Source organism: Dermacentor andersoni, chromosome 1 (genome assembly GCF_023375885.2).
Source record: "Dermacentor andersoni chromosome 1, qqDerAnde1_hic_scaffold, whole genome shotgun sequence".
NCBI classification, from domain to species: Eukaryota; Metazoa; Arthropoda; class Arachnida; order Ixodida; family Ixodidae; genus Dermacentor; species Dermacentor andersoni.
Genome location: NC_092814.1, coordinates 20,766,642 through 20,778,920, shown reverse-complemented (window position 1 = coordinate 20,778,920; position 12,279 = coordinate 20,766,642). Strand labels below are relative to the sequence as shown.

General features: G+C 43.3%; 1 protein-coding gene and 1 long non-coding RNA gene across 3 annotated transcripts in view; both read left to right on the top strand.

Moving 5' to 3' along the window:
* The first annotated feature begins 291 nt into the window (after positions 1–291).
* Positions 292–4,870, top strand: LOC129380404 (uncharacterized). The gene is made up of 3 exons (XR_008608406.1): positions 292–657; positions 1,499–1,610; positions 1,818–4,870. It is a non-coding gene; the product is annotated as an uncharacterized lncRNA (long non-coding RNA).
* A 1,280-nt stretch (positions 4,871–6,150) lies between these two features.
* Tnks (tankyrase) overlaps positions 6,151–12,279 on the top strand; it is a 357,580-nt gene continuing 351,451 nt past the window's right edge. For both annotated transcript variants that reach the window (XM_050193320.2, XM_055061240.1), the window contains exon 1: positions 6,151–6,359. In XM_050193320.2, coding sequence (XP_050049277.1) covers positions 6,167–6,359 — 193 coding nt within the window. In that variant the 5' untranslated portion in view covers positions 6,151–6,166. The remainder of the gene's footprint in view (positions 6,360–12,279) is intronic.

Genomic DNA, 12,279 nt, shown 5'->3' with positions numbered 1-12,279 from the left:
CCCCCTGGGCAATGCAATGTCCTCTACCATAGGCTATGCGTCTACTGTCCCCATAGTAGAGGACGTGGCCAGGCCCCGCACACTCTCAAGTTCAACAAATGGCCACAGAGGGCGAAAAAATCGACCACGCGCTGCTGCTAACAAAACCAGCATAGTAATATCACTTCGGGATGCTTACGTTAGTTTGAACATTTTCCGCTGGAGGCGCCGTAATAAGCGCAATTTTTTTTGCAAACTTTCTCGTACAATTACCGAAGCACGTTTATTACATAAAAAAGAGGGCAAAATTATCATTGCTAATTTGATATTGTATTCTTTGTAAGTAAGTTTATTGTTTCTTTGTCATTATAAACGCAAATAGCGTTCAGCATCATCGATCTTTCACGTGACCTCTGGCCTGGATTTAAAATTTTTACCGGTATTTTCAAGTACATGGCGGCACGGATTCATTCGTTCGTGCGCTCAGACTGGTTGCTTCTTTTTCGCTAAAACTAGTTTATTGCGCTTCGATGTCACGCGTTATTTAACCTGGGGTGAAGTGACGTGTTTGCAAGCGGACATGTAAGCCCGAAAGTTGGGTATCGGTCGTGAGCCATTCGGAACACGTCTGCATCGAAACGGGAGCTGATTCTGGTGCGGCTGACAACGGTAATAACGGTGAGTCGTTTAACACCGCTGCTTGAATCGTTATATAATATTCGTCTCATTAACTTACAGGCGGAGACAAGTTAACGAACTAGATCCTGCGCAGCATATGGCAGTCGAGATCCTCCGTTGCTGTTTCCTAAATAAACCGTTACTGGCGAGGCTGTCGTTATACACACACAATCGGGAAAGAAAGAGCGATATCGGAACGCGCGCCTCATTTTTCATCTTATTGTAGCCGTGGCCATAGGTGACTGGGTAGCCTTAACAATATACATATAAAACTTATTTTCGAGTCCGCCGGCAACTTTTTTCGTCCACAAAATCGAATAATCCTTTGGTAAAATGATGTGAAAGTACAGAATTTAATGTATTAAACAGTTGCAATCGTGATAATTCACTCATATTTCGTACTTGTTGGTTCCAAATGTTCTTGCTGTTCAGTTTGGTTTACCGTAGGGCATTTATTTTTGCAGTAGTGAAGCGGTGTATCACGTTCGTGCAGAAAAATAATGCATCAGTTTTAATAGCTTCACGACTTTCATGTATTTGCTTGTGGAACCAGCAGTGTGATCTCTTCCAGTGTATAAATGAACGCACAAATGTTCTCATTTGTGATATTAATAATACTTAAACTGTTCACATTCATTGTATAGTTAGGCAGGCATAAATTTATGGACAACAGCAATATTTATTTAACGTGGTGCTTAAGCGCCCTAGAACGGACAGGGTATATTTGCATGTGTTCTGTAGTCGCAAACCATTACAATATATATGTCACACCTTCTTGCATTTCATATTGCAAAATTGTGCTTTTTTTCAATTTCTGATTCAGTCAAAATTTCTGTTCCAGACATGCAGTAATGAGGATGGCACCAGTATAAAGCAACACACTCCACACACTAAACAGAAGCTGCTGCCTGCTACAACAAGGCCATTGTGTGGACATTGGCTGCTACTACAAGGTAAACAACATGTGGTTCAGAAATAAATATGCTTGATATATGCTGTATTGTCTTGCTAGTCTTGAGATACATGTCATTTGTTTGCAGCAGAAATGAATGTTTGCTCATGTTTATGGTTCAGTATAATTGGTTCGAACATAAAAGAAAACACACATGAGTTTGGCTAATCTGTGCTGTATCTCATGTGTCACCGTTCTGCCCCAACAGAGTCCATGCCAAGCATACCTTGGTCATCACAGGAGCTCCTATCCACACCAACAGAAAGGGGCTGGACCTGAATTTGCAAGGCTTTTACACCACGAACAAAGAAGCGCATGCAGAAGAATTTACATGAGATATCAAGTCTGCAGAGCACTGTGTCAAGACTGAAAAGAGCTTCAGCCACCATTCCACCAGCGCGGACAAATTGGCTTAGTCATCCAGGTAACTCAAAAAGGACTTTATGGAAATTCTTCGTCTTCAGATGCGCCTGCAACTTCTGATCAAGCACGGACGACGCTGGCCAAAAGAGTTCCATCAGTTTGCCCTTAATCAGCTTCCTGGCCATGTCAATTCCATTTGTGCCAAGTGTAATTTTTCTTCTATAAATGCAAGCTTTTTCATTGCCCATTCTCGTTAGAGATCATTCATCCTCATCCAAACATAAAGGTCAACCGATTCTTCGCTGATACTTAATACCAGTCACTGTCTAGTAGCATAACATATCTGTAGCAGTACCTTTTAGTGCATGTTGTCATGCACAATTCCTCTCCTGAAATAGCTGATGCAACATCGACATGTTTCTTGCATTAACCTACGCACTGTTTGCTATGCACCATTTTACTTTTCTTGATGTTTTTGGCCTTCAATGCTTGCAGAGCAGGGTGGCTTCTCTTGAATGCAAGCTTTCTCATTTTCCATATTCCTAGTCTCGTTGATGGTTGCTCTTCTTCCTCGATAGCCTGGGTCTTTGCGCAAGCTACACTGAATGATAGATTGCAGAATCTGGTTTTGCTGCCCCACTTGGTTGTGGTCGCCGTGTTACATTTCTCGGATGTGGGGGCCTGCTCAGTTACATTGGTAAGCAGTCTCTCGAGGTAAGCATTTGCTCCTGCAGTCCGCACAGCGACATAGACTCCCAATTTACACACCATGATTCGTGCTCCCCGTTCAGCCTTTCCTGCTGTAGCCATGTGCAAATTGTGCCTGCGGCCTTTCTCACTCGCAATTAAGCACGAACGGAGACAAGCATACGTGCTTACATGGTCCAACGTGTTTGAAGTTCATAGCCGCATGGGTGGAAAGGCCCGCATAAATGGCTGCCGAAGGTGATGCCCACGAAAGCGACTTGTCCATATTGAGACAAAGTGGGACACCAAATGTGAGCCACACATTAGTGGCCCTCGACAGAAAAGAAACATGCAGGTTGGAAAGGAGTTAACGCTAAAATGCCGGATAGTCCATTTCGCTGTGTTGGTTGTGGCAGCAGATGCCTGCATCACCTGATTGCTTCGCAATGGAAGTTGCTCATCTTCAACGGCAACTGTCGGTTCAAACAGGTGCGACGCTCTGTCCAATCTGTTTGTACTGCTGTTTGTCGCTCGTTACCAGACCACCACATGCGACGAAGGCAAGCATTATGCCTGTAAGTAGGCGGCTGAATGTATCCTAAGAGACCCGTGTATGTGAATGCTCACTGTTGCCATATGGTTTGTAGCCAATGTATAATGTATTCTCTGAACACTGTGGTGAATGATTGCCGTTTATTTTTGCTGTTATCTCACTTGGTTACGGTTGCCGTATTATGCTTATCGGGTGTGGGGGCCTGGTCAGTTGCATTGGAAAACAGTCTCTCGAGGTAAGTATTTGCTCCTGCAGTCCGCACAGCGACATAGACTCCCAATTTACACACCATTATTCGTGCTCCCCGTTCAGCCTTTCCTGCTGCAGCCATGTGCAAATTGTGCCTGCGGCCTTTCTCAGTCGCAATTAAGCACGAACGGAGACAAGCATACGTGCTTACATGGTCCAACGTGTTTGAAGTTCATAGCCACATGGGTGGAAAGGCCCGCATAAATGGCTGCCGAAGGTGATGCCCATGAAAGCGACTTGTCCATATTGAGACAAAGTGGGACACCAAATGTGAGCCACACATTAGTGGCCCTCGACAGAAAAGAAACATGCAAGTTGGAAAGGAGTTAACGCTAAAATGCTGGATAGTCCATTTCGCTGTGTTGGTTGTGGCAGCAGATGCCTGCATCACCTGATTGCTTCGCAATGGAAGTTGCTCATCTTCAACGGCAACTGTCGGTTCAAACAGGTGCGACGTTCTGTCCAATCTGTTTTTACTGCTGTTTGTCGCTCGTTACCAGACCACCACATGCGACGAAGGCAAGCATTATGCCTGTAAGTAGGCGGCTGAATGTATCCTAAGAGACCCGTGTATGTGAATGCTCACTGTTGCCATATGGTTTGTAGCCAATGTATAATGTATTCTCTGAACACTATGTGGTGAATGATTGCCGTTTATTTTTGCTGTTATCTCACTTTGTTACGGTCGCCGTATTATGCTTATCGGGTGTGGGGGCCTGGTCAGTTGCACTGGAAAGCAGTTTCTCGAAGTAAGCATTTGCTCCTGCAATCTGCACAGCGCCATAGACTCCCAATTTACACACCGTGATTCGTGCTCCCCGTTCACGTTCAGCCTTTCCTGCTGCAGCCATGGGCAAATTGTGCCTGTTGCCTTTCTCGGCCGCGATTAAGCACGAACGGAGACCGGCATACGTGCTTACATGGTCCGACGTGTGTGAAGTTGGGTGCAAAGGCCCGCAAAAGTGGCTGATGAAGGTGATGCCCACGAAAGCGACTTGTCCATATTGAGACAATGTGGGACACCAAGTGCGAGCCACACATTAGCGGCCCCCGAAAGAAAAGTAACGTGCAGGTTGGAAAGGAGTTAAGGCTAAAATGCCGGGTAGTCCATGTCGCTGTGTTGGCTGCGGCAGCAGATTCCTGGTTCACCCGATTGTTTGGCAGTGTTAGTTGCTCATCTTTAACGGCGACCGCCGCTGCAAACAGGCGGGATACTGACCAATCTGCATGAGCCGCTGGTTTTCGCTCGTTACTAGACCGCCATGTGTGACGACGACGGTGAGCCGTTTACGAGCTCGCGTCAAAGATTCCAGTGTATCTCGACATACAAATTTTATTTCTGCTATTGCACGAGAATGTACATACACTGCTGGTCTTCTGCCAATAAAGTCGCACGTTCTGTTCACTCACTTGTGGCTTGTTTGTATGGGCGTCAGTAGAGGCTCTTTGCTCTCCTGGCAATTAGAACGCACCGGCTACGCGGCAGCCGAGGCGAGTACGGCGCGTACGAGCGGATACAAGCGCACACGACCGGCAAAAAGCGGCCATATTGAATAGTGCTCTAAAAAAAAAAATGCGCAATTCCGCTTCCTGTTTTAGCAGCGTCATCTGGCGTCCACCTAGGTAAGTTCCATGCGCTGCCGCTGCTTATTTTCGAACCACTGCGGAAGTTACAGTTTCCCTTCTCTAAAGTTGTTCTTTATTCTATGACGTGGCCGTTAGCCAGCACCGCACAAGCCTCACCAGTTCCTCTGACCTCACTAAGGCCAAAGATATCTTAAACAACGCCTGATAGTTCCTCAAAGAGTCCTGCTAGGCTAGCTCTATCGGAAAACGGTGAAACTTCAACCATTTGTGCACATGGGCACGCAGCAGCCAGTTATTTCACTGAAAAAGGGAGCGACCAAGCAGCCGCAGCTCCTCCGCACCATTCAGGCACCTTACGAGCAAGAGTACCGGGGCGTTCCCTCTTCACACTCGAGTGTAGTTCAATCTACCAGTTGTGATTTGGAAGTAATTATTCGTTTTCACGGCTGGTCAACATATGAACCGACGCTAAACAGATCGTGAATTCATCCAGAATCGCGCGGGCGCCGTTGTCGATAAATGCGTTCTTCGCCACGTAACCAACATAAGAATGAGCTCGCACCTCTCTGCCATTATGACCAATATTCTAGGGACCATACTACCGTGTTTCAGGTCAGGAATCCCAATAAAGCTTTTCTATCGTGTTTTCTATCCTTCTCTTTACAACGCCATGTTGCTTAATCTTTGGCTTGGCTTGACTCAACTTGGTTGGCAGTGTCGACGAGGTTTGTGATCCAAAAACACGTTGTGAAACGAAGGGTCAACGGAAAAAAAAATTTTGGTCAAAAGTGTGTTTGACGCTATTTTTGCCTCTCTTTATTTTACTGTTGTCATTGTCATCATTTTCAACTGACATTAGTTTTCGCTGTGTAGCAGCGCGCGGTGATAATGACATTAACCTCTACAAATGTCGTTCGTTAGAAATTAAATTAGATTTGTGATGTGACAGGGGTAACTGCGCCAGTGTTGCATATTGAATGATAAATGCGATCTTGCTACGAAATAATAACGAAACAGCGGTAAGTGCAAAGTGAAGTCGGTAATTTCGAAAACGAAACTAGAGCTTGCTGTCCTCCCAGTGACCTGGACCCTGGACGGGATCACGTAATACGTAATGGATGATGGCAACCCGACGGGCCCATCTACCAATATCTCTTGATGCACCTCCGGCGGGGTCCGACACTGGTCGTGAGCTATTTGAAGGCTGCAGAAACGGTGATGTGACCCGTGTTAAGAAGCTGGTTACGCCTCACAATGTGAACTCGCGGGATACTACAGGAAGAAAGTCTACTCCTCTTCATTTTGCTGCTGGTAGGCCTAACGTTCTGCTCTCACTGGCATTTCCTCACGTTAGCGCACCTCTGCCACACGGGCAATTTTGAACACTGCAGATCGAACACCTGCGCGAGCACTGCTACATGGTTATCTTTAAGCACATTTGACTTTCATTTCGTTCTGTTGTTTGCGATTGTAGTACTTCGTACTTGTTGATCGAATCTTCCCGCGTGACAGGGAAGACAAATCAAACTTTCTGCAATATATATTCATCACAGTTACGGTGCGCCCTGTAGCCGCTGCCTATCTTGTGGCTTCTTGCTACTTGAGCGTGTGTTGTTCATCGTTGTCAACGTTCTGTGCCGTCGCAAATGTTACTCTGCACCTAAAATCTTCGTGCACACCTCGACCTCCCGCTTGTGCTGTACGCGATAAATATTACGCGTGCCATGGAGAGTGCCAGACATGTTTATCATCGTTTACAGTAAACAAAGCTCAAGAAAGCGACCGACACTAGTCGCTTCCTTGTGCACTTTTCAGAAGAAAAAAAAAGTGAACGTTCTGTGTGCTGGGATTTGATTGAACCAAATGATTAAGTACGAGGTCAGCGTATTGTGTGTCACCTTTTTGTTGTTCGTGACATTCGTGCCGTGATTTCATAGGTGAATATTTACAGCACTCATACCACCACCATGTATGTCTTGTGGTATTTTCGACAGGTTTTTTCAGTGCTCTTCAGCAGCACGTCAAAGGTGGGCGCTGCCGTTACGTGTTCGTAATCCAGCAGCTCTGATATTCGCGAGGACGGTGGCGGCGCCGCTTGTTAAGTCTGCTCAGAGACCTCTGCGGCGAAGGTATTAGAGCCGGTAGCGGGGCCGCCTATTGATGTTCCACAATGTGACATGCCAGAAATGAAAAACATTTGTTCATTCATTAAACGAAGAATAAATAGATAATTTTAGAAATATCCATCCTTTCGAGATGATTGGCGACGTTCACACACTTAGCAATCAATCTTATGATGGGTGTGTAACTGGTAATATGCTTTATATGTTATGACATCTATTATGAAGAGCGACACACACCCAGTGACTCAAGTTGGTGTGAAAGGAAAGTGGTTAGATCTGGACATAGGTACTAACAATACTAATTGCATAAAAAGTAGTCCGAGATAGTTGAGTGGGTCAGAATACAGGTGTCCCATCTACGGTTAGCTTATGACCAACATGCTTTGTAGTGAAGGTAGTGAAAAGTACAATCTAGAAATAATTGTTTTAAATATCCCTTGCATTAACCTTGTGCTAGAGAAACCCTGGATCCAAATATTCCGTCTTGTGGTCCTCACACACTACAAGCTCTGAAAAGTTGGCATGGTACTACTGTTGCTGCCATGTCCACCAGCCAGCTTTGAGTGTTCTGGCTCATGTGCAAGGTGCTTGTGCAACCCTGGGTCAGACTGGCAAATTTTGTAACGTTACCTTTTCCCGATGCTAATGCCGTTTGCACTTTTTGCGTTCTTGAGCTGGTCAAGAGACCCTTGGCCCCGGGCGGAGCGTCGAATGCGGCCACTCGCGAACGTGAAAAACGCTGAAACGCATTAGCATTGAGAGAGAGAGAGAATGAACTTTAATGAAAAGGATGGCTCAGTGGCCTAAGCACGGGTGCGGGTCCATAGTCGGAATCAAACAAAGAAATACAAAGAGCAGAAGAAAAACAAAAGTTAAAAAAAACAACATGTTTGCCCAGTGGGTAAGACCGGATCGCCAGGAAAAGGCATTGCTACACGATCGCAGCCCTGCTGGTGCATTTCCCTCCATTGACTGTCTTGGGGTAGCTCCACGGTGAAAACAAAGCTTAATCTGGAATTGATTGCAAAGTGCTACAGAAAGCACTTGAAAGGATTATCGTAATTGAAACACAGTCAACATTTTTCATTATGGAAAATGTCATAAGTGACATTCACAGTAGCTGCTTGGACTTCCACAGCTAGGAAATTTTATATGTGCAGAGCAAATACAAGGCATTGGCAGCCACATAAATTGGGTGTTGAAAGTGTGAGATTTTTTTATTGAAACAAATGCAGTGCAAATATATGTATGAATTGAGGACTTAATGACCAGTATTGCCAATTTTGTGATATTGTTGTTAGATTTAGTGAATTTTTGGCCTTTTAGCGACTGGTGACTTTTTAGGCAGTGACAGAACAATTGGCATTATTTTTGCAACTTCCAAGTTCAGAAAGTTGCTTCAAAAGTGACTTTCCGGAATGTGATTTATTATTTAAAAGCTACAGAAAAGTGGCCGATGGTGTCTCGGATCTGACCATCGAATGGAGCAACAGTGGTTTGCACTCATGGAGGCCATGCGCTATGTTAAGGTGTGCTGAGGGAAATGGGTTTCACATTGTGTTCTTGAAATGCCTGTTTTTGTTTCTTTCTTTTTTTAATTCATTATATAACCCATTAGAATTGGTCTTAACGCTGCTAGTGCTGCAGTTTCACCAAGTACTTTCGATTGGTGAATGTTTGCAAGCGTAGAAGTAAATTAAATTACTGAAACTTATTGCAATAAATTTTATGGTGAGATTTAGAGCAGGTGAGTAATAGGACAGTGTAGAAAGGCGTACATATCGAGGGTAGAGACTTGGGGCATGTTGGCAGTTCATGTTAAAATAAGAACAGTGTGAGAGGCAGTGACACATGAAGAAAGACACGCAGCACTGTGTGTGTGTCTTTTGTTGTTTGCCCCTGTCGCTCGCATTGTTCTTATTTTAGCGCACAGATCATGGGCTTGTTCATGTGAATCTGAATGCACCGCCTCAGTTTTTCGTGCCTTTTGGACAAATCATCCTGCACAGAGCTTTCAGGTGGACCAAAGGGTGGCAATGTAATATTTGACCTGTATAAATGTCACGAAATTGTCATTTTTGTGCTAGCAACATGAAAAAAGATTTTGTTGCATAACTTAGTTCTCCTTTCACAAGTGCTATAAACTAGAAAATTTGCAGACATAATGTAGACCGAGTGTGGTTTTGTGCTAGGAATATCAGGCGTCTCGTGTTTTTTGAACCACGCTGGACTTAAGTCTTAAAATCTTAATTCAAATGCAGGTTCTCTGTTGTCATCATGCGCTGTTCTTTAACTGCATTAGTAAAGTGAAAGTCATTTACACCCTGCTGGTAAATTCCCAGTTTATTCCACTCCTGCATGGACACGAGACAAGATTGAAATTTCACAAGATGCCTTTTGCCATGCTAACTTATATTTATTTATTTACACAATACTGCAGACAAGAAAGCCAAGCAGGGTGAGCAAAATACAGAAGATTATATACACAGAAGAACAAGATGAAACAAGTGTGTAAAACGTTTTTCACACAAATTGTTTGGTCATAAGGTAGACGATTAAGAAAAAATTAAACTTGATTACAATACAACTATAATTAATCCACGAAATAACAAGATTATTTACACGAATGGTATACAGCTCACGGGTGCTTGGGGTATGCTTCAGTTAGTTTATTCCAGTCAGCTATTGTTTGTGGAAAGAAAGAGTACCGAAAAGTGTCAGTCTTTGTGAAAATTGGTGTTAGAAAATGAGGGTAGTGGTGTCGAGTGGGTCTGCTTATCAAGGGGGATATGTATTTTGCGGTGTCTAAGGCTAGCCTATGATTAATTAAGCTTGAAAGAAGCTCTAGTCGACTTTTCTTTCTTCGAATTTGTAATAGTTCAATGCCGTTATCGGTTAGTAATGCAGTGGGGGAGTCAGTAGCCTTAAATTTACTGTAAATAAATCTTACTGCTTTTCTTTGAATTCTTTCTAGGTTCTTAATGTTAATTTTTGTGTGAGGGTCCCAAACTATGGAAGCATACTCAAGTTTTGGCCTAATTAAGGAAAAGTAAGAGAGTAGTTTAACACTAGGCGGAGCAGTCTTGAGTTTGTGGAGCAGAAGGCATAGTTTCTGGAAAGCGGCAGAGCAGATGGTATTTATGTTCAAGTTCCATGATAGGTCACTTGTTAATGTTAAGCCTAAATATTTGTAGCGGGCTACTTTCAGTAAAGATGCTTCAGCCAAATTGTAAGTGTAGCCCAAGGGGACTTTTTGCACGTTATGGGGAGATAGACACACTTAGTTGCATTAAGAAGCATTCCCCATTGCTCACACGATTTCAACGCATTGCCTAAGTTATAGTTAAGGCCGCATTGGCCAGTAATGCAGGTAACTTCTATAAACAAAGCACAATCATTAGTAAATAGACAAATTTGAACTGGGGTGTTAACCACATTGACAGTATCATTAATATATAGCAAAAAGAAGTAGAGGGCCAAGTACACCCCCTGCGGAATGCCAGAAGTTACCGCAAGGCAGCCAGAGTGTTGTTCTCCCACCTGAACATATTGGTTGCGGTTGAGGATGAAATCCAGGAAATTAATAATTCTGGTATGCCAATCATCCAAACCTTAGTAATTACGTTGATGGCATTCCAGAAATGCATATGTTATACGAAATTCACTCGACAATTTTTGTGACTTTGGAGCACAATTTAGCAAAAATTCAGCTACTTCATTGTCTTAGTTTGTTTATTTATTTACCCTCAGGGCCTTTGGGGCGTTACAGAGGGGGTGGGTACATAGTTTAACAAGAACAGAATCTAAAGTTGCGGATAAGATCAAGAAAAAGCAAGAAACAAAGCACACACATACAAAAAGCACGTACTGCAGGGCTTAAAAAAAACACATTCAAAGTACAAAGGTAAGCAAACGTGTTCAAGCTACACATACAGAAAATTTTTTCATTGCATCTTTCAAGGCCACGGGATCTTCTATGCAGGCAATGGATGGGGGCAAATGGTTCCAATCTGTTTTCGTTTTCGGCAAGAAAGAGTGCAGAAATAGATTTGTATGGTAGGATGGGGCGTGAACTTTGTGTGTGGTCAACACGTGTTGATAAGTAAGCTGGTTTGGAAACGAGTTTGCAACATAATCAGTTGTAGTTCGTAGTTTGCAACATAATCATAAACAAAAATTAATTAAATTCAGGTGTTTTACATGTCAAAACATCATTTCCTGACGCGTTAAGTGTTATTTTTTCATTCGTTCCTATTACATGTATAACTGGTTACCTACGTGTTCTTCAATGCTACTTTTATTTCAGTATCATGTTAGTTCAGTGTCATCTGGAAACATGCATTTGTATTCCTAAACTCGGCATCCTTTCTATATTACTTTCCTTGGACAATGCTCTTTTAAATTTCCTTTTTTTTTTCAATTAAGTGTTCTGCCTGGGTGATCTTTAAACTTGTTTTACACTTAAATCCTGCATACTGATATACATGAATATATACTATATTGCCCAACTGCTACGATCTCGAATGAGGATAGCCGTATTGTAAATAAAATATGATTATAAGACATGCCGTAATGCGGAAATTAATTTGGCCACCTGGCGTTCCTTAGTATGACCTAATGCATGGTACATGGGCGTTTTTGCATTACCCCTCCCATCGAAATGCAGCCACCACAGATGGAATTTGATCCTGCTCCCTCTGGCTTAGCGGCTCACCGCCAAAGCCACTATGCCACTACGGTGGGCCATGTTTTGGCATTACTGATAAATGAAGAGTTCAAGAATAGTGACAATATTGCAGACAAGATCCAATATATTAGTTGAAAATTTTTATGTTGTTTCTTTTACTGCTGTTTTCTAAGACTGTTTAATAAAACCATCTTCAGTGTGAATTTGATATCGGCTCCATGCTTGAATGAGATATTGCATGTTGATGTTGGACAGCTTTAAGATAACAGCCTTCAGCAAGTTTTTAGCATTGTGTGGCTGCTTGTTAGCCTTCCTCTCAGTGATGCCTGCTATTCATCACTGTGTAGGAGTTATAAATATTGGGTACGTCACATTGAGGGGGACGTGGCTGCAGAAGTTCACATCCTGTCACTTTGTGCTG